Below are 27,874 nucleotides of genomic sequence, written 5' to 3' on the forward strand. Positions count from 1 at the left end.
CCGTGTTTCATCATCTTTGCTAAACATTGCCAACCATTTTTTACATGAATGCCGGCCACCTACAATGACTTAAAGGTGTGTCAGTTCTATTGACCAAACAGTGAGTGAGACAATCAATCTTTCAGCATTAAAACACTCATCCCTCATCATAGAAAACACACACACACACACACACAACAGATCGGTCGTGTTTAAAGTACATCCTCTGAGTCCTGCTGTCTGGAGTGTTTCATCGATATAAAGCACAACGCAATGCAATCGACACAAATCACTCTGTAACTCATATTTCGCAAGGCTCCACATCAATCTAACCATCAAATTGCATTAAAACGCACTCATGATGAGATTAGACATGGCACGCCTTTCCCGTTTGCAGTCACTCAATACCACAACGGTTTTGTTCAGAGTTCACCCAGATTCTGCATAGCCACCCCGTCCCACCCCTCCTACTTATTGTATGTTGTACGTCCTGGCACTTAATGTACGCACTTCTTGTATGTCGTACTCAGTAGTAGTACTTAGTTGTGTAGTATCTTATCCTAGATATCCTTGTTCTTTACAGGGAATGGGTTAACCTAGTGATTGTTAGTGCTTGGCACTTGGATCTATGAACATCCTTACTGTACCGACAGCGACATATTGTTTCACTTTCTTCTGACGGGTGTACTTTGATAAAAGCGTCTGCTAAACGCCCTAAATGTAAACGTTTGACCCAGAGTGGGTGCGGAGACACGAGGCCAAGCTGGGGGGGGGGGGGGGGGGGGGGGGGGGGGGGGGGGGGGGGGGGCGGACGGACAGAGGGACGACCGGTGGAGCCCACTCACCGAGCCGATGGTGACGTCCTTCTCCCCCAGCTCCTGGCGGTGGCGAGCCATCATCTCCTTGAGCTCCAGCTCCTTCATGATCTTCTCCTTCTCCAGGTCCGAGTACTGCTCCTCGGCGATGGAGCGCGCCAGCTGCTCAGAGTCCGCCTTGGTCAGTGTGATCTCCAGCTGGGCTGCCAGGGAGTCCCTGTGTGTGTGTGTGGGGGGGGGGGATTTAGCATTTCATGCACCTGTACCACGGAACAGATGTCCTGATTGGTCAGGAATGAGCCAATGCTCTGTTCTCACAGACTAGTCGCCGATCAGACGGCTATAACATTCCTGACAGATTACACTGACATAATAACTCCTGAAACAGCGCCGCTAACCCCCTCTCCAAGAGGGTGTAACCATGCTGAGAGGGGGCTGTCAAGTGTGAATTCAAAAGAGTTAAAGATAAGGGGATAGACTGAAAAGAGTGTGCAAAAATAAAGATTACGTCAGAGGATCTTTTTAAGAAAGAATTAAATGAAAGAAAGTGAATTCAATAAAAAAAAAAAAATGGTGCGGGTAAGATAGAGAGAAAAGTAGAAACTAAATGGACTACATCCATCCACTTTGGTCCCCGTGTTTGGTTCTTCCCTACAGTATTTACAGAAACACTTTAATAGCAGATGAGGTGTGTATGCGTGTCCTCGTTGCCCACCTCTCCTCCTGCAGGTCCTGCAGGGACTGCTGGGAGTCTTTGGATAGTTTGTTCCTGTCCTCACACTCCTCCTTCAGCTCACGCACCTGCGTCTTATACAGCGTCTGCATCCAAAAAAACAAAATCCAGTTATTCCCCGCAAAGCACTAATTCTTATGAAGGAAAAAGATAGAAACAAAATGTATTTAATAGGATAGATTTATTTGTATTAAAATAAAAAAGATCTATATTAAAATCAAAAATTGTCAACATTTTTGTATTTAAAAATATTTCTTTTTTGTATTTTCTAAGCTATTATATATGAATATGTACTCAACATAATAATAAATGCAATATAATTTGCTATAAACTACTAAACTCACAGAGAAATACTGCTCTGCTTCCAACTGGTCCTGAAGTTCCTTCATTTGGCCGTCAGAGTCTTGCCTTTCTCTGGGACGGGAGGGAGAATAACACTTCATTCAAATCCACTTTTCAGACATTATGATAAGGGCAGATCGCTTTCACATTGAGATGGAAATTGAGATTAGTAGAACACTGGAAAGAACACACAACTTCAGAAAAGAAAGAAAGTGAGATCACACAAGGGGCAGATGTGTGTCATATTAAGATTATAATTTAGATAAGTATACCTCTGAAAAACATACAACTTTAGGGAAATAAAGAAAAATAAATCACCACATGGGCAGATGTGTGTCATAAGCAGATTAGAATTGAGATAGTTGAACCCCTGAGGAAAAGAAATACAACTTCAGGTCAGAAAGAAAGAAAAGAAAGAAACAGACCGAGAGAGAGAGCCAGAGACAGACAGAGAGAGCGAGAGAGAGCCAGAGACAGACAGAGAGAGCGAGAGAGAGACAGCGAGAGAAAGAGAGCGAGATAGAGAGAGACAGGGAGAGACAGAGAGAGAGAGAGCGAGAGAAAGAGTGAGAGCGAGCGAGAGAGCCAGATGTGTGATGAAAATGGAGATAACTTCCACCACAGAACAATTAAACACTAAACAACCTCTACAGCCCCCTGGATGGGACAGGGGGAAAAGGGGCCATGGGGGTGTACTGACTTGCGTAACTCTTGGTTCTGCTTCTCCATGCTCCTCTTGATGTCCATCAGGTGGTTGACCTCCTGCTTCAGCTGCTTCTCCGAGGTGCGCAGCGCGTTGAGCTGCTGGGTCTGGCCCTTCAGGTCGTTCTGCGTCAGGCTGCGCTTCTGGCTCTCCTGCTCGATCCTCAGCGTCAGGTTCTTCACCTGGGGGCCGGCGGGAGGAGGTTATTGGGGTCCGACGGGGGGACGGGGACGGGATGGGGGGGGGGGGGGGGGGGGCGCATTCTCTGACCCTCCTCTGGCATTGTGCTTCTTTTGTGGGGAGAAATTAGCCAAGCATGAAACACAGGCCCATTTTCTCACAAAAATGTGAGGATTTGAATCCTTTAAATGTTCATGTTTACACTGCAAAGTAGAACGCACATACATTATTTACGTTCATTTTATTTGTTTTTCTCCCAAAAATGTTTTGTGCCGGTGAAGAGGGGACTCAGCTGAAAATATATCTTAGAGGGGTATACTAGTAGAAAAAGTTTGAGAACCACTGGTCACAATGCACGTCCTACGTTTTTTGGTCGGGTTAGACATTTCAGAGTTGGCGCATATTCCCCAGTTCGACACTAAGTGCAAAGTAGTTCTTTAGAACATAAACCTTTTCGTCGCAAATACATTTTGGATGGTTTGCTTTGATTGCGCCCAACTTTACTCGCACTCTTTGGATAAAAGCAATTGCTAAATCAACAGCTAATAACCAAGCAGAGTCTGCACAACACAACCTCTTGTCTTTATCCATTGCAGACACACACATATAAACACACAACCACACCCACACACACACACACACACCTCCTCGGTGAGCCGGTCCTTGTGGCGCCGCAGTTCCTCTAGCTTCTGGAGCGCCTGCTTGTAGTCCCAGTCCAGCATGCTGCTGCGCTTCTCCAGCTCCAGCATGCCGTTCTCCAGACGCAGCTTGGCCGCCCGCTCCTCCGCCAGCTTCTGCTCCAGGTCTGGAGGGGGGGGGGGGGGGGTTAACGCCCAACCGTGGGGTGGCTATTATTACTATTATCAGGCCTACTGAGTTTAGCACAATGCCCCTATATCAAACAGAATAGACCTGCGTGGCTTTGTTAGAATCTTATTTCACTATGTTTAGCCATGTCAGGATATAATAAGGCTAGGCCATTGGCCAGAATGAAGGCCGTCTGTAGGACGTACCTTTGGTGGATTCAGACTTGGCCCCCTCGATAGTCTCGGTGATCTTGCTCTTGTCGGCCAGCCGCGCCCTGGTGGCCTTGTGGGAGGCCTCCTCCTGCTCCAGGCCCTGCTGCAGCACCTTCAGCTTGTAGGTCAGGTCGATCTCCTTGTTGCTCTTCTCCTGCACACACAGCGAGGGACGCGGGCAGGGCACGGGGGGTCAGCGGCCGTAGGGGTTAGCTGGCGTTCAACCCCGCGCTAGGTGGACGGGACTCTGGATACGTCTTTCGTGTTTTTATGATTGGAATAATGATACCGCATGCTGTTTATGACTGTGGCACTTGGTGACACTGGAGAGATTTCTGAACCAATCGGACAAGATAAGGTTTATTATCGTGTCTTATCTTATGTTTTCCTTCAGTAGAAAATGAAAACCGCCCAAAGGATGCCCATATTTAACAGTCGAATAACTACTGACAGAAGTGGTGTCAGAGTGCTTGGAACTTGGTTCTGTGAACATCCTTACTGTACCGACAGCGATAGATTTGTTTCTCTTTCTTCTGACAAATTTACTTATAGTAATTCGCTTTGGGTAGAGCGTCTGCTTAATACCTTAAATGTAAAATGTGAATGTGAATAGAGAAAACTATTTTTTTATCTATCCAATATCCAAACATTAACACGGAAACGGGTGTCTGGTCAGACATAGCCACTTCCGTCAGGCCATGGTTTGCATTATAGAGCCAAGCATAAAAATGGGCATCTGTTTGATAACCAAATTAAAAGGTGCATTCGTACAAATGTGTTTAGGCCTGCACCTTGTGGTTTGGTTTAAGTATTCTGAGGTGAGTTTTTTCCGTATTTTTTCTACTCCTGCTGCTGCTGCTGCTGCTTTTACCTTCTCCAGGTCGGTGAGCTTCTCGTGGAGATGCCTCTTATCCGTCTCGGCCTTGGCCAGGGACTGCCTGACTGTCCGCAGGTCCTCCTCCAGGCCCGCCACCCGCCCTGCAACGCCCCACAGCACGTCAGAACACTAGAACGCCCCACAGCACGTCAGAACACTAGAACGCCCCACAGCACGCCAGAACACTAGAACGCCCCACAGCACGTCAGAACACTAGAACGCCCCACAGCACGTCAGAACACTTGAGCGCCCCACAGCACGTCAGAACACTAGAACGCCCCACAGCACGTCAGAACACTAGAACGCCCCACAGCACGTCAGAACACTAGAACGCCCCACAGCACGTCAGAACACTAGAACGCCCCACAGCACGTCAGAACACTAGAACGCCCCACAGCACGTCAGAACACTAGAACGCCCCACAGCACGTCAGAACACTAGAACGCCCCACAGCACGTCAGAACACTAGAGCGCCCCACAGCACGTCAGAACACTAGAGCGCCCCACAGCACGTCAGAACACTAGAACGCCCCACAGCACGTCAGAACACTAGAACGCCCCACAGCACGCCAGAACACTAGAGCGCCCCACAGCACGTCAGAACACTAGAGCGCCCCACAGCACGTCAGAACACTAGAGCGCCCCACAGCACGTCAGAACACTAGAACGCCCCACAGCACGTCAGAACACTAGAACGCCCCACAGCACGTCAGAACACTAGAACGCCCCACAGCACGTCAGAACACTAGAACGCCCCACAGCACGTCAGAACACTAGAACGCCCCACAGCACGTAAGAACACTAGAGCGCCCCACAGCACGTCAGAACACTAGAACGCCCCACAGCACGTCAGAACACTAGAACGCCCCACAGCACGTCAGAACACTAGAACGCCCCACAGCACGTCAGAACACTAGAGCGCCCCACAGCACGTCAGAACACTAGAACGCCCCACAGCACGTCAGAACACTAGAACGCCCCACAGCACGTCAGAACACTAGAACGCCCCACAGCACGTCAGAACACTAGAACGCCCCACAGCACGTCAGAACACTAGAACGCCCCACAGCACGTCAGAACACTAGAACGCCCCACAGCACGTCAGAACACTAGAACGCCCCACAGCACGTCAGACACTAGAGAGATGCACGCAACACAGCTGGCTCCGTTGATAGTCATCGCTGGGTAAATAAAACAGTCCCCGCCACTAGGATGCATATTAACCTGAATGTGTTTATTCAATCTCCTATGCCGTCTTAAAAGGAGATGATACAAGGAGATTGTACAGTCATTATCTCCTGTATACCTCCTGTAGAGTTTCCTACATGTTTGTACTACAGTTCCCGAATGTGATTACACCCTCAGACCAACAGTGTCCCCATCCCCAATATGGTGAGGTATTCCTCACCGTGAGGCAGATTTACCAAACTATTCAGTTTCCACACAAACAGCGTGGCTCCTCTAGCAAAGCATCTACCTACACACCCACCCAACCCACTAGCTAAAACCTGCCCCATCTACTCACCCACTCGCTCGCTCCCACCCGTCAGACTATCCCCCCACTCATTAGACCCTCACCCCCCACCCATCAGACCCTCACCCCCCACACTATCCCCCCACTCATCAGACTCTCACCCCCCACCCATCAGACCCTCACCCCCCACCCATCCTCCACCACCCATCCCTCTTCCCCGCGCCCATTCCTCCAACCCTTCGTCTCGTGCCCTCCCCCAAACCCCGCCATAAAGATGAAGACACCCGAGCCCGCTCACTGCCCCCCCCCCCTCCCCCCCCCCTCCAAAATGACTGCTGAACCGCGGCCTGGCCGCAGGGCCTGGCCCGCTCCGCCGCCACCCACCCAGCAGGTCGGCGATGGCCTCCGAGCCCTGGCTGTGCTCGCGCCGCTCCGCCTCCAGCGCGGCCTGCAGCCCGATGCACTCCTTCTCCAGGCTCAGCTTGCTGCGCTCCAGCACGCAGCACTTGTCCTGCAGCTCGCGGCCGTGCCCCTCCAGCTGCTGCAGCTGCTTGCTGCCCTCCGTCTGGGCCTTGCGCAGCCGCAGCGACGCCTCCGCCTCGGCCCTCAGCGAGGCGTTGGCCTCCTCCAGCTGGAGCCGCGTTGGGAATAATGTCGACTTCAGAATGGGAACACTGAGGGACTAAATCAGGGCCTCAAGCAAAACGTCTACGAGGCTTGATTCTCCTTGAGGACAATTGGTATCGTTTTTTCCTGGGTTGTAGCCTTTATTTCGTTTTTTAGGTCTTTTTCATTCAAGCAGAGGGTTGTGTGGGCTTGAAGCCCTTTCAGTAAGTAGGCGTGAGACATTCAGAATAAAATAAAATTGGTGATTCCAATAGTAAGATCCTGCAAACAAAGAAGTGGCTGGCCAGCATTATCTATTTTCAGAATATATCAGTTGAAGGATGTGATTTTATTGATGACATCATTGCAATCACTATTGACCAGCATTGACTACAGATATGTCATCGAGCTGTTTTAAGCGGCAAGCTAGTGGATGAAACGTTACACATTGCGACTTTAATATGAACTTCACTTTGACCAAAGTCACATTTTTCCTCACTTCCAGGCAAACCCTTTTCAAAAGGACACGTTTGTTGGTCTTGTGTGAGTGTGTGGTGTGTGAGTGTGTCATTGTGGCGTGGTGTGAAACTAGTGGTGGGAGGACTTGCCTGTCTCTGGAGGTGGATGATCTTTTCGTTGGAGATGTGAGAGTTCTGGTTGCGTTTCTTCATGTCGTCAAGCTGGTCTCGGAGCCCGTTCACTGCACAACACAGACGGCGCGGTCGGTAAGCAACGCAAAGATATTTTCCTCTCGCAAATAAATCCTACGACAATTTTAAATAGATAAATACATAACAATTATCATAAGTAAAAAATATATTATGCAAAAACGGAGAGTTGAGAGAGAAAAAGGGGGGGGGGGGGGGGGAAACACACATGAACAGTATATTAAGAATGTGTATATTGTTATTAACAAAATGACAGCTTTTTCAGTTTCTAGAAGTGACACACACGTCACCATGAAGTGTGCGTGCAGAGTGCGCACATTGACAACCCATTATCCGTAGAGCGTGCACGGCCCTCACCTTCGTTCTCCAGGCAGCGCTTCCTGTCCGCCTCGCTCTCCGCCTTGCGGTGGCTCTCCAGGCTCTTGTGCTGTAGCAGGGCCTTCTCCCTCTCCAGCTGCCTCAGGCTGGACTCCAGCGCCTTCCGGCCGCTCACCTGAGATCAGCACCCGGCCAGTTAACCCCCGAGTACACACATCCACGGGGGCGGCGTGTGGCTCAGGAAGTAGAGCAGGTCGGCCGGTAACCAGAAGGTTGCTGGCTCGATCCCTGGCTCGAGTGTCGGGGTGTCCCTGAGCAAGAGACCTAACCCCTAACGTCTCTGTCGCCGTGCGTGGTTGACTCCGCCGTCGGTGTGTGAATGTGTGCATGAATGGGTGAATGTTAGGCAATATCGTAAAGCGCTTTGAGTGACCACTGGTTAGAAAAGCAATGTATAAATGCAGTCCATTTACACATCACTGTTAGCGTAATGAGCCAGGTATGGATTTGACGGCCCGTGTTGTACCAGCCACACCGTATGGATGCATTGTAATGTTTCCCACAGAGTTCGTATTGGGAAGCGATTAATAACAGGGAAAAGGACGATTGAGACCCGTCATTCGCATCATTAGACAAATGCGTACATTTCCAAATGCAGCGGGCTGTATCTCTTTGCTTGCTTCAAGTCTATATTGGACGCAACATTTCAAAATATTATTTTGCATTTTTCCTGACACGCCCGTGTGCACTTGGCTTTATATATCAGTGCGTTCAGCAATTTGATTGGACAAGCACGACCCAGTGTATTTTAACACTCAAGTTGAATCCATGTGTTACATTTCCTGCTTTCTTTCATCAGCATGGCTGATGTAAAGTACTCCTTACATTACTTTTTTCGGGATTCAACTATGTGTCTGGTTTGGTGACTCTGATAAGCATCAGAGTCACCTAACCAGTCGCACGGGGACATTTACTAAAGGGGCCCCTGTACACTTGAAACAGGATGGGGAATGGTGTGTTCGCACGGACAGAATATAGGCCACATATGGAAGTGTGATGTGAATCACGGAAGTGTGGTCTGGATGCTCAGTCACAACAGTCCAACCTTTACCACACTCCCCCTCAATACATCTCAGCTACACCACATGAATGATTAAGTCAGGGTTTTTGCCATCGGTAAATATCCGTTTGATAGCATTGACCACGATACGGACTTTTTTTACGACTATTGCAAACCAGAATGAAGCAAGACATTATGAAACAAGATATTATGCGTAACCCATTAGCGTGCCTGCTAAAGCAGGGACTACCAGGAAACAGAGATGGTGAGAAACGTCTGGCGCCATTACCCGAACAACCCACGCATCACAGTGACTAGGTGTGGGCCGTGTGGACATCGCGGCATTCGACAGGCCAATTTAGATTTGGATCCAAGTGCATGGGGCCCTTGAGGGGCCATGTGTTACAGTGTGACTGGCCTACCTCCTCCTCCAGCTCTTTGGAGACCTTGTCTAGACGACCAGTGGCCGCCCTGCAGAACATTAGACAAAGAGAAAGAGTTGATGTTATAGTTACTATAAGAGTGCAGCATTGCATGCAGACACCTATGCATTTTGTAAGATTGAAAAATATCTAAGAAAAGTGGGGGCGTCATGATTTAAAAAAAAATGTATTACCAAAAATGATGAACAGGGAATTATTTGATCGGATTTTATTGACCCCACACATAACTTAACTGTCCATTTTGGACTTAAATTATAGCAATGGTTGTTGTTTGCTTTAGTGCTGGCCAAGTCCTCTTCCCAGTTAATGGCTGCTGACTATGCAGCCAATACCTAAATGATCTCCAATCAGAGCCTATATTAGCAGCACATATGTACATCTAACAGAGCAACTAAATATGATGACGATTTAATATGGTATACAAATTATGATCATGAAACACAACCTGGTGATAGAGTCACGTGCTCATTCTCCTATCCGATTAATATCCTTTTGCGTCCCAAAGTCATGCCCAAATACGGCTTAACTGGGGATTTGCTAAAGCGGCCACATGTGTGTTCACCTGTATTTGTGTTCCAGCTCGTCCTTCACCTGCAGCTCGCTGTTCAGATGCTCCTCCATCTCATGTAGCTTCTTCTGCAGAGCGGCAGACTGAGGCAGAGAAACAAAATAGGTTGTACTGTGGGATAGTTATTATCTAGATCAAGTATTTATTTAGGTAGAACCTTAGGTAACTGGTTTAATTTGGTGTTAAGTTGAGTCGCTCAAAAACATGACTATAAAAATAAAATAATAGGGAGATTAAAAGGAGGATTTTATTAACTGCAGAGAGCACTCATTTTAAAAGACCTGAGTTTAAAAGTGCACGATGAATAAAGCATCCTTGATAATGAATACAAGGAGCAGGAGATTTTGATTAGACCTGTAGCTTAGCCCCCCCCCCTGTACTTAAGAGCTGCTTAAGATGTTTGGGTTCCCAAGAACACAGGAAATATGCCAAAAGTATGCAGTAAGTCACAGGGCTCAGCCAAGGAAATCCTCTTTGGAGTCATTAACATTTGACACATAATCTCTTCAGCTCTATTAAATTAGAATTATTGCAATGCTGTAAACCATTGCTTTTGCATTATAGATCGTAGCTCTGGGATCTACTCGATAAATAGTAATGCCCCGTTACATTGCTATATCAATGGGTATGGTACCCTGAGCATAAGACTCACCTCATCGTTCTTGTTTATCAGGTTCTGATGAGCAACCGCAGAATTATTGGAAGCACTTAGTAACCTGTGCCCAGAGAAGAGACACAGAAACGGTCTCATTCACAGAACATAGACAAGTGATTTTACAAAACCATGATCGTCATCAACATAATTATAAGGGACAACTGACTGGTCCTCCTTGAAGTAGGTGAAGCCGACAAAGGGCAACTGGTTCCCGACGAAGGCCTTGGGCGTGGGGAAGGTCTCCACGTCTCCCTTGTCATCCTCGATTTCGTCAAAGTTACTGGTGTCTATGTCACTGCTCAGCTCTGGGACCACGGGGGCTACGGCTGCAGAGGAGGCGGGCGAGCGGGCACGAAACAAAGTGGGAGTTAGAGAGAGAGCGAGACGGGGCGAGAGAGAGAGAGCATTTAACAAGAGAACGAGGAATCGAGAGAGAGATCGTGACACACACAGAGACAGAAGGAGATTTCAAAAATAGAGTAGGATACAGAAATACACATCTTCCTATCGACTGATGATAACTAAGCAACAGTGCTCTGGTGAGTCGAGGCATTTCTATTTTTGGGGGGGTTGACGTTGCCATGGAAACACCCTCACTGTCTCTAATGGTGTCGAAGGTCCACTGGTCGTTCTTGAAGAACGGGTGACGCTTGATCTCCTCCACGCCACTCCGGCCTAACCGCACGTCCCTGTAGAAGAACATATGGTTTTAGATTTCTACACTATAAAATATGTTTCTTCGCTGAGGTCATCACTTTGTGTATGTGTGTGTCTGGATTATAAAGGTCCCATCATACATGTGTGAGTGTGATTCTAGGTGGACACGCCCACTTCTGATGTCAGAAGACGAAGACTTTCAAAACGGCTTGTAACGGCTAATCAAACTCACACTTGGTGGCATAATATTGGACCTTTAAAGCCACATCATTGGCTTTAAGTGTTCCATGTAACTGCCTTTATATAAAGGGGTTGAGACGTTGGTTGTGGTCAAGATGCATTGCAGAACGGGGTTCGGTTCAGAACAGCTCAAGTCCACATACCTGTCGGTGAGAAATGCACAGATGATGTTCTTGGCGTCTTTGGAGATCTCCACATCGTCTGGGAAGTTGAGGGAGTTTTTATGGTCCATGATCTTGCTGTAGGTTCCCACCAGAGAGTCAGCGTAGAACGGCGTATCACCTGACCCGCAACACATTAGCCTTGTTAGCACGGCCGTGTCGGAGGGGGTTGGAAGTAAAGGGCCGATTATGGTTGCACGTCGACGCAGCGCAAGGGCGTTTACGGACCAAATACGTCCTTGCTCCTTGTGTCCACCGCCTGACGTGCGCCTCCCAAAAATGTTGACGCAGCAGGAAGGGCTGTTATTGGTCTGCTAACTAAAACCCGATGCACAACCAAAACAGGTTCACGACGGCGTCAGAAAGACTGCTTGGTCCTTGAGTTGCGCGACGTGGAACCACAATCAGCCTTTAAGCCCCACCCCCCCCCCATAACCAAAATGTTGAGAGTGGTGAAGTGATGGACTGTATGCAGAATCAGTGGAGGCGGTGATCACTGACCGACGAGCATTTCGAAGATGAAGACCCCGACGGACCACCAGTCGCACTCCCGGCCGTAGTAGCCGTCCCCCCCCTGGGACTTGAGCACCTCGGGGGAGATGTAGTCTGGGGTGCCCACCGCCGTGTCGCAGTGGACCATGCCGGTCTGAAACAGACACACAAAGCATACACTGTTACCAGCCATCGTTCAATAGAGACAGAGACTAGAGAGCTACGAAGCTAGCTAGCATGACCTCCACGAGGATGTATGTGGCTGAATTGAGTTTTTCCCTGAAAATAAATAATCCCTCGTAAAAACCTAAACTATGGCAAAGACTAGGTAATTATATACCAAAGGGCACAAGACTGTGGCCAAAATGTACTAAGCGGATGCAAGCTAAAATATTCCTATGTTGCATGGGCCAGAGAACCCAATAGGTGACATTGTTGCCTTTTCCCATTTCAATTCTGAAACGGTTCAATGGGTAAGAACACGTGTTTCGATGGAACATAGCTTGGAAATGCAAAACTAAAATATCATAAGTGAATGCTGTGTGAAGGAAGTCAGTCTCTTTCGGATCCACTTTTGGCCCTAGTCTGACTCACTCCTGTGAGGACACACGGCTAAAAAGGTGGTTTGGACATTGTGCAAATTTCAATGAAATTGCACAGCAGCACTGGTGCTATTCAAGATTAGAGCATGGGAACAAAAACCCACACGCACAACTCTGGATAGATCACTCAAATGATCGTAACTAGAGTATACGACCAAATGATCAGCCTGTTAATATTTTCAAGTAGATATATTTCATAAATGAGGAGCGCGAATAGTTGGTTCGTGAGGAAAGTGATGCCGATGCACACAGTTAAAATGAGTCACTTTGGCAAATTAATGTACCGAGATGGATGGTATGTGACAAAGGATCTGCCAAAATTAGGTCTAAAGCGGCAAAGAAAGGGGTTCGACCAAATTAAAAAGTTACTGCCCCATGTGAATATGCAAAGATTCCCGTATCCACAAACCTCAGTTTGTTGGGAATCAAACGGGAAAAAATATAAATCTGTACATGACATGCTGGCTTCACCCCTGCAGCCTCTAAAACTAATTTATAAGTTGCAGTGCACAAACTGTGACCAAAGTGTGCCAAAGACGATCACATAATCACAGCTCTCATGCACGATTTACACCGCAACATTTTGTAGCTCCGCCAGCGAACGGCACTCACCGCAACCGCCGCGCGCTTCACCGACGGGAGACTATCAATTCTGCGTCACCTCTGCCAAACTACATAAAAAAAAATGAACCACGACCGCTACTCACAGTGTCCATCTTCATGCAGGTGCCGAAGTCGGCCAGCTTGAGGTGCCCATTGCTGTCCAGCAGCATGTTGTCGGGCTTCACGTCGCGGTGGATGAAGCCCATGGAGTGGATGGCGTCCAGGGCCATCACCACCTCCGCCGTGTAGAACTTGGCCCACTTCTCGGGCACGTCGTAGGTGCTGGTGAGGTTGACCAGGTCCCCCCCGGGCATGTACTCCATCACCATGTACAGGTGGTGCTCGTCTTGGAAGGCGCAGCACAGCTGTGTCGGGAGAAGTCGTTGGTTTAGGTGAGAAACAGAAGGGATGCCTACTGTGAGTGAATGTTAAACTGCTTGTTGGATGAAACAAAAATGATGCTGTGGGATAGTAAAATTTCAAACTTGCTCTTACTCATGTGCCTAGTTTAAACCAGTTTGCATCAACACAATAGACGCATACTCCAGAATTTCTTAACTTACATCAGACTCTGGTTCTTGGTATCAGAGTGGTTAGAGGAAACATGAGCTCCCAGCTAGCGTCAGAATATGACCCTACTCGGACCCCTTGCCGACCACAGTGGACTACATACAGTGGGGTCGGACCCTTTAAGGTCATCGTGGTCTCAATGTATGTCGCTGCTAAATTATGTAACGTAATGTAAAAGTAACGTGAGTCGTAACCTGGGAGCAGCAAGAAAACATATCGCACTATATATAGCTAGCCCTATCGAGTTTGACGTAGGGGTCTAATCTTTTGGTATCTCAAGATTAGATTTCGATACTTCTGGTCACAAATCGATTGAATATCGAAATCCAAAACGATTACTGATTCTAGATTCAGTTCATAGCCGGGCTAATTTTAAGATTTACTCCAGTCCAGTGCATGCTTAGAAAGGCGGTTGTGGCAAGAAGATCATTTATATATATATATTTTATATCAACGGATGTAATAATTTAAGAATAACAATTAAAAATAATAGTACATTTTTTGGATGTTGTGAATACGTTTCAGAATAATAGAATAGAAAATGTGTGATTCCTACATGAATCTAGGTTTTCCCCCAGCACCAGTTAGACCCGTCTTACCTGTACTACCCAGGGGCTGTTGGCGAAGGCCATTATGTCCCTCTCCTCCCAGAAGAAAGCCGAATCCGACCGCTTGATCATCTCAAACTTGCTCAACAGCTTCATGGCGTAGACCTTCTGAGAAGCTTTGTGCCTCACCTGTACGGTAGGACAGGTGATGATGATTTGTGATGTAATTTTCATAAGCAGCTAGATTAGGGTTGCACAACATCAAATGGCATTGTACAGTATTTCAGTGTGCATGAAATGGATGAAATTTCATTAATCCAGACAATTTCTGATTGCTGCCATGAGATGTTTTTTTCAAAAGAGGCCACTGGGTTTATACCATACATGATCAAGTGAATTCGGTAGATCCCAATAAAAAAATAGAAAAAAGTTATACTTCTCCATTCACTGGAATGCTTACCAACTGAACTTCGCCAAACGCCCCTCTGCCGATCACTTTTACACGTTCAAAGTCTTCCATTTTCATCTGGAGGTCTCGTATGCGTCCGATTACTTTCTCATCTATCAAGACAAGGACAAGACACCTGGTTGAAAGCACTTCTATTATATCATCCTAATGTTGACAGAAAGAGTTCAGGGAAAAGGTAACAGACACAGCAGGAGTGTGGGGAGGTGGAATGGTTATTCATTCATCCTCATACCCTGTAAATAACATCCTCCACAAGGAAATATTTGCTAGATTATCTCCAGAACTTTTTTTGTCAGTCATTTCCCCAACGATCATGGATTGCATCACATACATTTCCATTCATTTGCAAACAAACACACACTCACAAATACTTACATCTGTTTAAAAAGGTTTCAATGTTTTTGTTTTTGCGTAGTGCAGGGTAGTCCAGGTCTAAAACCAGTGCATTTATGGAGTCCTAGAAGGGAGAAAGCACAGATATATTTATTACCATGTGGGCCAAGAAGGAGTAGGTGGTTTATTCAAGCACATCTGTGATAGAGTTACATAATCCTCATTGCTGCTGAATTTAGCCATCAAAGACGGAATGAGGTGTATTGGTGAGATAAACATTCATTTTGCTCTGCAAGTGTGGACCAAAATCAGCATTGCATAACTTTTTCGCAGGCTAAGAAAACACACAAGCCGTCAAGGAAGTGGAGATTCGTGCCATGAGCACACGTTCCTCAATCACAATGCTACTTTGGTTTACAGGTGAGCGTTACGATTCAACTCCAGAGATCGTCACTATCTTGTGCCCTTTGCAACAAACTCAGGTTTACGAAGGCGGCTAGATGTTTACTGCACATTCCCAATCCTCCATAGCCGCACCATCAGCGGATAAAACATAATAAATATAGCACATTTGACTCAAAACACCCTGGCTGGTTCACCCCATTATGCTGCCTCCACAGCTCATGAGACATTGCTTAAGCTGCATTAGAAAGAAAGCAAGATGCAGTTACAAAGTGTAGCTTGCATGGTGGATGTGAGGACATGGCCATGATAATGAGCTGATTTGTATTTTGGATCGATGGAAGCCCTTCTTGAATATAAGAATTAACTGTAGGGTATATCAATCCATCCCATCATAACATTTTGGCTCATTTAGATGAAAAATGGTTGTATATTTAAAATAGTTGGCTCTAAGCTATGCTTTGATTTCAGACTAAGGACCGGGACTGGCCATGGGGGGGATTCTGAAAAAATATTAACATTTTCTAATGATGCAACCTCCCTTAAGCCACTGAGGATCATGCTGTCCACATACAAACAACAGGTACCAATTAAAAACATAAACCACTTGACTTTATTTCAAGTTGATCCACAGGGAGGTCATCATAATAGCATTGTGCATTCCTCAACAGTTGATCCATTGCACGCTAAACAATAGAAACGGTAGTAAAGCGATGACAAATTGTTGCTTTCACACGCCGCAGTGTCAAGCTGACATGATGAGGAAGATCATTCTCCTCCTTAAGTTGCCAAAGTCTGTCTGCCTCCCTTTTGTCCTCTCTCTCTCTCTCTCTCTCTCTCTCTCTCTCTCTCTCTCTCTCTCTCTCTCTCTCTCTCTCTCTCTCTCTCTCTCTCTCTCTCTCTCTCTCTCTCTCTCTCTCTCTCTCTCTCTCTCTCTCTCTCTCTCTCTCTCTCTCTCTCTCTCTCTCTCTCTCTGCACTCACACATTTCAACATCTAAAAATCCACTTCCCCATTAAAGGGCTGACCTCATGCAAAACTACTATTTAAGGCAAAAAAACTACACCAGCTGAGAGAGTGTTTGTTTGTGGGTGCGTGTGTGGTTGCGTGTGTGTGTGTGTATGCATGTACAGACAGATCTCTCCCTTGGACTAAGCGATACAGGAAATGATGCACCCCACCCCAGAGCAGCCAGATAATTTCAATGGGTCATGAAGCGGGTCTCTGTATGCATGCAAGTCATTTCCTCTGAGGCCAGAGCGCTGCTGCAGCTACTACTGTGCTGCAATTAGGTACCTCTGCCTTGATGAACATGTACTGTACGCATATATGTCCATTAATGTACACGCAGTCAAAGTGTGCCAAAAAAAACCAGCACACACAGAATCAACACACATTATTAGGATGCTACAAACGATGACTCTACTCTTAGAGAAAGTTAAGTTCATATCCATTTTGTGTAGTTGGATTGCATGCTTGCGTAGGGGTTTAAGACCGAGCATATAGGGGGAAAGATAGAGCGGGTCGAATTGTAACCGGAAGGTGGCTAGTTCGATCCCCGGCTCCTCCTAGCTGAGTGTGGAAGTGTCCCTGAGCAAGACGCCTCGGCCGCGACTGCTCCTGACAAGCTCGCTTTCACCCTGCCTGGTTGACACCGCCGTCGGTGTTGATTTAGTGAATGAATGGTTGTAAGCCGCTTTGGATAAAAGCGTCAGCAAAATCCCCTAAATGTAAATCTACATGTAAAATACTGCTTGATCCTACCATCTCATGATAAAAGGGCAATATGATTTGTTTATTCAAATAACAGTTTTGCTTAAAAAACATGGCCTAAAAACTTTGCATGTGGCATAGACGACTGTGATGTGTTTAGCCTGGTGGTCCTACTACCACACAGTCATTCCACTTGATGACTGAATGGGGGACTATGTTTAATGCAACACATGAATCAGAACCTCCTGTTAACCAATAACAGTCTCTTGACATGAGTAACAATGAGTGACCTTTAGCTCCTGTGGATGACGACAGCTCTACACAACTGTCGGCCAGCGTAAGCAGTGACGCGGTGAAGCGACTCAGTGATCGTCTCCGTCCACTTAATAATTCAGAGAGGCTGAACGCATTACATGGCTCTCAGGGGAGGTATGGAGGTGGTGCGAGAAGCGATTATTAAATGAATCAAACAAAAGACCTCTGGGATGTGTTGGCTCTGCACACACACACACACCTTGCTATAAATTGCCTTCCAAAATCAAGACTGAATACTTAGAGAATAAAGTGTTCCTGCTCCCCATTACTGCACGTCCTCGTTCTATTGGCTGGAACTGGTCTGCCAAGCCAAGAATAACTATTGTTCAGCGAGTGTGCTATCTCCCTCTCGGACATATAGTAGATTGTGCTCGAGCTCTTTGCTTTTATCGCGGCTATACTGTAATCAAGACAGTGGAGCAGAGTTTCTGTGCAGTTGCCAGGCGACAGGCGAATAAAAAAACAAAGAAAACGTAAATAGGGGCTATGCTATGTAGCGGCCATAGCAGCCGCGCTAGGGCAGACACCTGGGGCGGGCTTCCCTCGTTCAAGCTAACCAGTTGGCGTTGGCTGCTGAGCCATCCCCCTGCCTCCCGCGGTGCTGCAGGTATTGCCCTCTTCGGCCACCGTTTGCACTCACGGCCCACACACACACACACACCACTGCAGGAATGTGGTGACGTTCACCCCGAGGCGTGTTCAGAAGGGACTAATAACAACCCACCTATTTTGGGTTAACATGACGTCACCCTCCTCCCCGCAAACCCCCAAACCCCCAGCACCACAATAAACACTCATTCATGCACCCCACTTGGTCCTGCGCGCCTCTATCGTCACTTGGCACCGAGAACAGCACACACAGTGCCCTGGCCTTTAAAAGGCTCGAAGGACAGAATGCCAATGTTTTTTATCAAATTCCAGACGTTTAAAAATAGTTGTGGGGAATAGAGCGAGAGTGGAGGAGAGATGTGGTGTGTGTGTGTGTGTGTGTGTGTGTGTGTGTGTGTGTGTGTGTGTGTGTGTGTGTGTGTGTGTGTGTGTGTGTGTGTGTGTGTGTGTCTCTCTCTGGTTAGAATGCCAGGCAGGGCCCCATCCCTCCTAAAGAATGATAGAGACCAGGAACAGTGGAAGAGGAGAGCGGCTCAGCCTTTACAACAGCTTCAGACCCTTCCAGAGGAACGTGAGACCATGTTCTACACATGCTGAAAGGACACAGGCTACGCTACTCATATTAAGTGGCAAGGCAGCAGCATGTGTGCAGAGATAGAATTAATGAATATTATTCATTTAAATAATGGAGACCTTCCGCGACTCTCTCCGTATCATAGAACAGCCTGTCAGAGGAGGTCCATTAACCCATGTTTGAACCGGGCGGTTCTACCGATTAAAGGGAACCAAGTGACATCCTAGCGTAGATAATAGCGATAATGTCTGTTCTTGCAGAACTTTTTTTAATTTGTAAATTGTATGTGCAATATATCAACTCAAGCCACTCCCATTGTCTGTTTATAACTAACGTTTGGTTATGATTAGAAATTAATCTTAGGACTGTTATTGTCTCAACCCGCTGCAGTTCACTTAATGGCCAAAGAGGTCAGTAATGAGAGAGAACCTGTAATACAGTAATTGCACTTGGTACAAAAATGTATTACAATGCAAACATCGTGTCCGGCCTTGGGGGGGGGGGGGGGGGGGGGGGGTTTAGAGTGCCATCCAGAGGCCAGAACTTCAAACTCTCCGTGGAGAGGGTGGCTGGGGTCATCCACTCTGGCAATATCTTTCCTGTAGTGAATAGAGCCTTGTGATGCCTCTGTTCTCTTTCCACCAACTTACCACCGATGTCAATGATTCATGTAAATACATTTACAAGATTGTTCATTGTTTTTGTCACACCAAATGGTGACGAAAACCAACTAACAAACGGTGTGAAACTTGTTTTAACACCTTACACACAGCTGCCTCCATCCCCAGTGACATACACAGTCCTCCCGCGTCATGTGACATTATCAAAAGCCAGCAAACACTACTAACATTTTAAGAGGATAAGAGCGGGCGGACTGATTACTATGATGACTGGTTGCTGTTCTGCACCTTCTGAATAGCATGCAAATTATGTCCAAACAAACACAGGCATGCTAGAATCGAGCAAGCGGCACCACAATGAAGACCTGTGACCAGCCAAGGGCAACATTTGAACATTGAATAAAAACACATCCACTCTGGGAAGTGAAAACAAAAAAACCTGCACGTTAGAGAGGGGAATCGGCAGGGACCTCACAGTAAAACACCAATAGCCATTCCTACAATATTGCCGATATATAATTATCAAGGTATTGGGTCCAAAAACAGCGATGTTTGATTTTGTCCATATCACCCTAACCCTAACCCCCCATCCGTAGTGCACGTTTGGGAATATGCATGTGCACGTTTTGTTTACATCTCAGATGCAGAGAAAGGTGGATGGATGGAGAGAGAGAGGGAGTGAGCGGTTGTGTTTGGGCTGCAGCAGGCAGTGGGCGGTAATACGTAGAGCAGCTGGAGAGGACGCTGTACGTGGGAGTTCTCTCTCCACCCTTTGCCCCCCGTTCACACCCCCCATCCACTGCCCATGAAATATACAAACACAATGACTTTCAGGCAACCAAAGTTCTCAAAACACTGTTCCGGCTCCCAACAGCCCCTGTTCCACGCCCCGTTGGGATGTAGTTAGGACATGGGGAAACAATTGCAATATCGAGATAACGCAATGTGTTGTACAGTTTAAATGTTGCTCGTAAAGTGAACAAAACATTAACCAACATAGGCAGGTGCTACTAGGGAAAATCGATGCTACAATAAAATTGTTGTTGTGCTGTGTTCTGATTCTTGTGGTGGTTTACCACCAGCAGGAAGTGAATAATAATAATTCGGACTGTATACATTGTCTGTGTTACAAGATCGGTCTACTGCCACTCAAACTAAACATCAAATCAAGGTTTATGGGCCCAATGTAATGGAACATTTTAAAGCAGCTATCTCAATTCATCGTCCGGGGAGATCTTTAACAGATGCATTGGGCAGCTGAGGTCTAGCTATGACCCATCAGCCAACTAAGTCCTACACAGAGATTGTGATGTAAGCATGGATGCTGCATGGATGCCACACACACACACACACACGCACACTCACACTCACACGCACACACACTAAATGAGTGTGGTTGCTGGTTTAACCACTGCCAGTTGGACCTAAACTAAGTTCTACTTATGTAAATACTACCAGGTTGATGTATTTTCCCCTTTCCCAAAAAAAACTGTTAGTGCTGGTAATGGTAATGACTGGAACGGTCATGGTACAACATCAGTTTGAATGCACTTCCCACAAATATAGAGTTCTCCTTAAAATGGCATCCCTGGCCTTAGGTTCTCTAAAAACAGAGTATTACTTTTGCAGGGATATTTCTCAACACTGCACTTCCTGCATGTTTGGAAACACAGACAACATTTGCATAATTTCCTGTAGTTCAGTTTTTCACATGGGTGAATACTCATGCATTGTATGTACTGTACAATACATGTACTGTATTGTCTGTAAAGACAATACAGAAGCACAGGTCCATTCATATACGTTTAAAACACATGCAGGGGGAGGCGCCCATGATCCATGATCTTGGGAACGCGACAGGGTTCATGCTACCATGGTGAACCCAGGTGGTCTGAAGGCTCAAAGACGCAGCGAGGTCAACCCTCAGGCCCTAACCCAGCAGAGAAGGGGAGCGACAGCACAGAGGACTGGATAGACGGAGAGAGAGAGACCGAGACACACAGAGACAGACACACACACACACACAGAGACAGACACAGGGAGAGAGAGAGACACAGAGACAGACAGAGACAGACACACAAAGACAGAGAGACACAGAGACAGAGAGCGAGAGACACGCAGAGACAGAGAGAGAGAGAGAATTGGCCAGGGCTAACGTCCTGAGCGCCTTATAAGGCAGTGTTTCTCCTAGAGAGTGAGAGCATGCACATGGCAGCTGTAGCAGGGAGCCCGGGGGGCTAGCCGCTCACTGGGAGCCCCACAGCTGTACTCTGAGAACCAACAGGACATCAATAGCAGGCTAATGGAGTTGTAGGGTGCATGTGTGCGTGCGTGCGTGCGTGCGTGCACGTGTGTTTATGTGTGTGGACAAGCGAAGAGTGTAGAGAAGTGTAGCGGAGTAAGAGAGAGATGTACAGGAAGGAAGTGTCCTAATCTAGATCTAGTTGAGGGGGTGAACATTGACGCAGATGACGTGAAGTCCCTTGTCTGACTCAGTGTTCATTTGAAAATTGCCTCACATGCACGCACGTCTGTGGTTGAGATGTAAAAAATAATAATGAATGCAGGATATGTGGCAAGTCATGTTTTACAGATGACTCATACAGGAATTACTTCTCGTGTTTGTCAGTGGTGTGGACAACATTGATTTGAATTTTCACTTGCAACTCAATACTGAATCTATTGTGGCCATACAACAGGAGCCTGAGCTGACAGATCAAGATTCACAGTTGAACAACATGAATCACTTTTGCATACCTGCTAAAATGTTAAACTTCTTATAGAAGAACGAAATGAATAAACAATTTAACACGATCCAGGGCCTCTTAATACCTGTGTGTTTGGATCATAAACTAGACCCCAAAACACTGGAGAGAACATTTAAAAGTTCACACATAATAATGACTCTCATCAAGGAAGAATTTGTGTGTTTACCATGGGTCCAAACCAACAGCAAAGTAGGAGTCACTGGGGAATATTCTCATACTAAGATCAAATCCCATCATGTCAAAAAGGTCATGCCAATAGATCACATCAGTGTGATCCAGTGTGGCCAATAAACGCATTCTCCATCAGCCGATAAGGAAATGGATAACATTTATTGGTCCTATTTATTTAGTTCCATTTGGTGCTGGCTCATTGTTCTTTATCGAGTCAATGATATGGTACTATAAAACATAAGACAAAAGTAATAAACACCTAAATAACACACACCTAAATAACACCATGCCATCAAATCTGCCCACACGAGCCAAAAAAAACAATGCCACCTAAATGACAGAGAGAGCCGAGAGCGAGAACGAGATAAGGCTAAAGTCAAACGGGAATGTGCCATTCCCAGTTCCAGAGAGAACTTTGAGCCTGATATTAGGCTGCCAACTATTTACTCAATGAGGTCATTTCCTTTAGGACAACAAATAAGGCAAGTCAAACGTAGTGTCTGTGCATTAGTTGCATACATTTACACTGTCTGTCTGTCTGTCTGTCTGCCTGCCTGTCTGTGTCTTGCTGTCTGTCTGTCTGTCTCTTCAGGAAGCATCTGTCAAATAAATACTACAGATTGCCTGGGGGCCGACTGATCCTAGAGCAGTTGATAGAGAATGCTTAGTGCAGCCATCAAGTGGATGGCTAACTGCAACTTAACCATCTTATCTCACTAATAACGTTAATTATTAATTGGTTAAATTAGCTGCAGTCAATCAGATTAAATATGAGACGATGTATTCTTTTTTTTGCTTCCATCTAAAAGATAGCTTTAATAACAATCAAAAACCCATCAATATGGCTGCAATTGGGGTGAAAATCCTTCCATGACCTTAATTTCAGTGTTCAGTGAAAGCTGCAGAATGCCTCATTGTGACCTTTACCAACCAATTTGCCAACTCAGCATTCTCTAGCGTCAGTGAGTGTAGCTAAATATTTACTTCACTGTCATGCCATACCATCATAATCGAACTACCCCACAGAGCTCGGCCAAATAATGATTAATAACCCCCCAACACCAACATCAACTCTGAAATCCAATCCTGCGACTTCCTTCCCGAGATGAATAAAATATCCATACAGCCCTCTTCAGCCTTTAATCGAATGCATCGCTACATCAGCATCATGCCTTCAATCCATGTTGTTCTTTCAAGAGAGTCTGTGCGTTCGCACCAGAGAAATGCACCCACGTCTCTGTCCATCCCAGTGGCAGAACCTAGGGTAAAAATGGAAGCATGCAGCCTCCTCCTCCGCAAGCTTCCCACTCAACTCATCACCAGCTCCCGTCTCTCCCGGCCTGCACACCAGAGGAAAAACAATGAGCTACAGCTACACTACTTAAAACAGGGCCTGTTCCGAACCACACATGCAACAGAGGCCAAACAATGGACGCGGTGCACCCGGGACCCCAACACGCGTTGGCCCACTGTGGTAAGGTTGAACCAATGAACGCCTGCAGCTGCAGGTTGATGTGTTTGGGGGGGGGTTCTTTTGGATTTGCCCTTACACCAGGTAGCTGAATAGTTTGCCCATTAATTTAGCTCAAAATAAACATAAACTGCAGTGGAGCTCTTTGGGATGTGGACTAGCCAGCCCCTCCCACCCCTCCTACTTATTGTATGTTGTACGTCCTGGCACTTAATGTACACACTTATTGTATGTCGTACTTAGTTGTAGTACTTAGTTGTGTAGCATCTTATCCTAGCTATCTTTGTATACAATGAATGGGTTAACCTAGCGATTGCTAGTGCTTGGCACTTGGATCTATGAACATCCTTACTGTACCGACAGCGATATATTGTTTCAGCTTCTTCTCTAAAAAGTACTTATTGTAAGTCGCTTTGGATAAAAGAGTCTGCTAAATGCCCTAAATGTAAATGACTATGAGCAGGACTCCCATCATGAAAGACAGTAGCTTTCAGGTTCTAGGTTCCATCTCCCACTCCAACCCAAATGTAATCCACCTTGAAGGAAGTAGACGTGGTGACGGAGGTGATGTTTTAGAGAAGGAAGTCCACAAACAAATTCCACCAAGGAGAAGGCAATGTGCTGAAGATGTCATGATTCATGTAAATGGCAACACTGGATTCTTGGCATTTGTAGTTCGCTGGCCTCAGAGGATTAGAGTGGAGCCACATTTTGGAGACGACATGTAAACAGAATGAAAGAGGACAACAGGTCCCGCACTGCGAGTTACAAGAGCAGCAGCTATGATAGGGTTGTGTGACATTCACTGCAAGAAGGCTTTGAAAGTAGGATTAAACCAAATGATATGCGAGTTTAGGGATGCACTGCCTTGCCTGAATTGTTTCACAGAGAAAAGTCCTTAGTTGTAAGATGATCTTGCATTGACAATGTCTCAAAGTCTGGGAAAATTCAAAAGAAAACATTTTTCTCAGGAAACTAATCAAATTACCACCTGGAGAAGTGAGACCTGGGGGGTCTGATGTGGTTTCCACCTAGACTGATAACTGATAACCAGAGTTAATAAAACCAACAATCCATCAGATGGCTGCCGAGGAATTTTGAGGTGTGACCAGAGCCTCAGTGAGAACGCAAAGTGGAGGTCATGCTACATAAGATTCATTGGTATGCTGATTAACTACACAGAGACGTTTTAAAGTGTTTACATATCATGACCAAGAGCACAAGTGAACTCCATTTGGATTAAACGAGTGACTGAAGCGCGCATTCCATTGGCGATGGTAGACAAAAAGCAAAACAATTCCAATGCGTTCTTATTCACATTCCGATTACCGTGATTTGCCCTCAGGGCTCAAGAAAACATGACCTTATTTAGGACGTAGACAAATAACATGTTTCCAGGAAGAACTATAATGTAATTATGATCATATCTTTAGGTATTATTGTTAGTTACCATTTGTCATAATGTAATTACAAAAACAAAACAGCTGCCAGCTACAAGCTCATTCAAGTTGCAGTACAGAAAGAGACCTGGGAGGGAATCCCTGAGAAGTTTCCCAGAAATGTTATGCATGACGTCACGCAGCATAACTCGCAATCATATAGTTGTTTTGAATTGGCATGTACACGAACTACAAATTGCAGGAATGTTGCAAGTAGAGGTTCGAGAAATGCGCTTCCCTTTCCATAGCTACGATGGATGCCACAGCACAGCGCTATGTGTCAATCTATTCTGGAGGTGCCTGACCAGTAGTGGACGGCAGGCCTTGTCCAGGCGGGACATCGGGCCGGAAATAATACAGCCTCGAAACGAGACAAACAGGGAGCCAGTCGGTCAATGTAAACGTTAATCCTAATCTGTAGAGACCCCATACAGCGACACAATTAATAGACGGCAATCTGTTTAAAACGAGTTAGGCCCTATCGCGGCCATGTGCTCTTGTTTGTCTACTTTTGTCCAGTATGTTGTTCATTGTGTTGGCATAGAACATGTATGCACTATCTTTTTTGCAAGGTTGTAAATTAATCAAATAACACCACGTTGGATAGAGGGAGGTGATTTCCCTTTAGCACATAGCTTTGAGCAGCATCGTTGTGGGTGGAGGTCGCTTACCAGATAACAAATGATAACACCAAGCACTTTACAGATTTTAAAATGACAACAAAATGTAACTTTAACCTCCATTGAAAGAGATGAGTGCAGCGTGATTCGAGGACAATTGTGTTACAACGATGACTGCACTTAGGAGATACTTGCCAGTAAACTCTCCAAGTTGACGGCAGATTTGGGATCTCTGATCATCTCCTCCAGTTTCTTCAACCGGTTATCCATCCTTCTCTCCGCACCCAGAGACATGTCTGCACGATTGTTGCGCCGCTGCACAATGATCAAATTATCCTTAAAAAAAAAAAACAACACACCGACGATCCCAAATGTTTAGGATTACATTTGGAAAACTCTTTGTCCCGGGCAATGGCCGTGGGCCTAGCTGGTAGCCTTGGTACTCGCAGCCCACCCAACTCCACTCCCAGTAGGACAGTGTGCACAATGCAAAGAAAATCCAACCTAAAAGAGGACCCGCTTCCACCCCCACCTTACCCGAAAAACAAAACTTGTCAAGCACACGAAACGTGGATCGGGTCAGACGCGTACAACGCTACGATCCTGGAATTCCACTTTCCAGGATGCATGAAGCATTTTCCACACGGCGAATAAGTTTGAGTTTCTATCAGCAACAGGCTGCAGCAGCAGCAGCAGCAGCGGCAGCAGGGCGTTTTCTCTGCCCCCCTCCCCTTTGACTGTGGGCGCCTCAAAATGCTTCAGACTTTAGATTTAGTAGAAGATCCCACTGGTTGTTCTCCATGCACCGCTCCAAGCCACGGAGAGCAGCCTAGCCCTGTGTGCTCTTTTTATTGTAGCCTCGAGTCATTTGAACAGGCTATGGTAATGGCTTTGCTCCCGCGCTGCATTTTTAATAAGAAAACATGCTCTTCCTGGAGTTCTCGCATTCTCGAGTGGGTCCTTATCGTGTGTCCTTTTTCTACTCTCCAGAGTCCGCACGCCGAAAACCCAACGGTTTGATTTCGAGTCAGATCAACAAAAAAAGTCTGACCTCGAAATTCTTCGGGCATACGAACACATACAGCAGCAGCGAGACACCACGGAGCTCGGCGTGTCTCCGCCCCCCTGACACCAACATGTTGAAGTCCCGCTTACCCAGAAGCCTCCTGCCTCTTTCGAAAGGAAACAGGTAGGCCGTCGCTCTCTCTCTCTCTCTCTCTCTCTCTCTCTCTCTCTGTCGCACTCGCTCTGTGTGTTTGCGTCTCTCTGTCTCTCTCTGTCTCTGTCTCTCTCTTTCTCTCTCTCTCTCTCTCTCTCTCGCTCTCTCTCTCTCTCTTTCTCTTTTCTCAACTTTTTACTCTTTTAAAAGACAGTTAAACTATGTGCATGAAAATCTTCCTATAAAAATGAAGGAGTTGAAACTTTAATAAATTATATTATCATCATAATATTATCATCTAATCACTTTTTATTGGTTTCTTTATTACAATAATAAAGAATAACAATTATTTGCCTATGCCTCGATATTTGATGACACTACATCAATCCGTGACGCAAATATACCCAAATTATGATTCTAACAACAGAGGATGCACTACAGAGGAATCCTTGCAACAAAATGAGCTGAACCTCAAACTCAAGCCACGGAGGGATTGACCCCTAGGGCCCTGAGACGTAAAGGGTCCTATGTATCTCACCATTCAGCACCTATCATCCACCCGTGACATAAAATAGTAGGTGGTAGGCCTAATTTGATTTTCTTTAAAAAAAAAAAAAATATATATATATATATATATAATCTTGTTTTATGCCACTGAGTTACCTTTCATTCGGGAAAATCAGAGCATTTATTTAGCGACATGTGACCCATCCCATGGAAATTGCCTGGGGGCAAGCTCCTTCCTTTCTGTCTTGTCTCCTAACAAACTGTCTACAATATTTTGGAAGAAAATTGCATGTAATGTAATTACTCCAGACAAAACCACAAGATGGCACTAGAGCACCTCTTCAGAACGATCAGAAATTATGTTTATTCCAAAATGATATCTTCTCAGAAAC

At 46.1% G+C, this 27,874-nt stretch overlaps 1 protein-coding gene across 2 annotated transcripts in view; it reads right to left on the minus strand.

Moving 5' to 3' along the window:
- rock2a (rho-associated, coiled-coil containing protein kinase 2a) overlaps positions 1 to 26,888 on the minus strand; it is a 36,606-nt gene extending 9,718 nt beyond the window's left edge. The window contains exons 1-23 of one of the 2 annotated variants that reach the window (XM_079752174.1): positions 26,354 to 26,886; positions 26,012 to 26,152; positions 15,158 to 15,239; positions 14,774 to 14,874; positions 14,365 to 14,502; positions 13,300 to 13,560; positions 12,000 to 12,144; positions 11,481 to 11,619; positions 11,038 to 11,129; positions 10,607 to 10,766; positions 10,438 to 10,501; positions 9,780 to 9,868; positions 9,197 to 9,245; positions 7,754 to 7,889; positions 7,337 to 7,428; positions 6,507 to 6,753; positions 4,643 to 4,749; positions 3,766 to 3,925; positions 3,397 to 3,557; positions 2,570 to 2,754; positions 1,872 to 1,941; positions 1,510 to 1,613; positions 825 to 1,011 (exon numbers count right to left, since the gene is read on the minus strand). In XM_079752174.1, the coding sequence (XP_079608300.1) occupies positions 825 to 1,011; positions 1,510 to 1,613; positions 1,872 to 1,941; positions 2,570 to 2,754; positions 3,397 to 3,557; positions 3,766 to 3,925; positions 4,643 to 4,749; positions 6,507 to 6,753; positions 7,337 to 7,428; positions 7,754 to 7,889; positions 9,197 to 9,245; positions 9,780 to 9,868; positions 10,438 to 10,501; positions 10,607 to 10,766; positions 11,038 to 11,129; positions 11,481 to 11,619; positions 12,000 to 12,144; positions 13,300 to 13,560; positions 14,365 to 14,502; positions 14,774 to 14,874; positions 15,158 to 15,239; positions 26,012 to 26,110 (2,868 nt within the window). In that variant the 5' untranslated portion in view covers positions 26,111 to 26,152; positions 26,354 to 26,886. Of the gene's footprint in view, positions 1 to 824; positions 1,012 to 1,509; positions 1,614 to 1,871; positions 1,942 to 2,569; positions 2,755 to 3,396; positions 3,558 to 3,765; positions 3,926 to 4,642; positions 4,750 to 6,506; positions 6,754 to 7,336; positions 7,429 to 7,753; positions 7,890 to 9,196; positions 9,246 to 9,779; positions 9,869 to 10,437; positions 10,502 to 10,606; positions 10,767 to 11,037; positions 11,130 to 11,480; positions 11,620 to 11,999; positions 12,145 to 13,299; positions 13,561 to 14,364; positions 14,503 to 14,773; positions 14,875 to 15,157; positions 15,240 to 26,011 lie in introns of both variants that reach the window. The other variant, XM_079752175.1, reaches the window with a different exon arrangement.
- Between the last annotated feature and the right edge of the window lie 986 nt (positions 26,889 to 27,874).

This window comes from Pollachius pollachius (assembly GCF_949987615.1).
Source record: "Pollachius pollachius genome assembly, chromosome: 15".
NCBI classification, from domain to species: domain Eukaryota; kingdom Metazoa; phylum Chordata; class Actinopteri; order Gadiformes; family Gadidae; genus Pollachius; species Pollachius pollachius.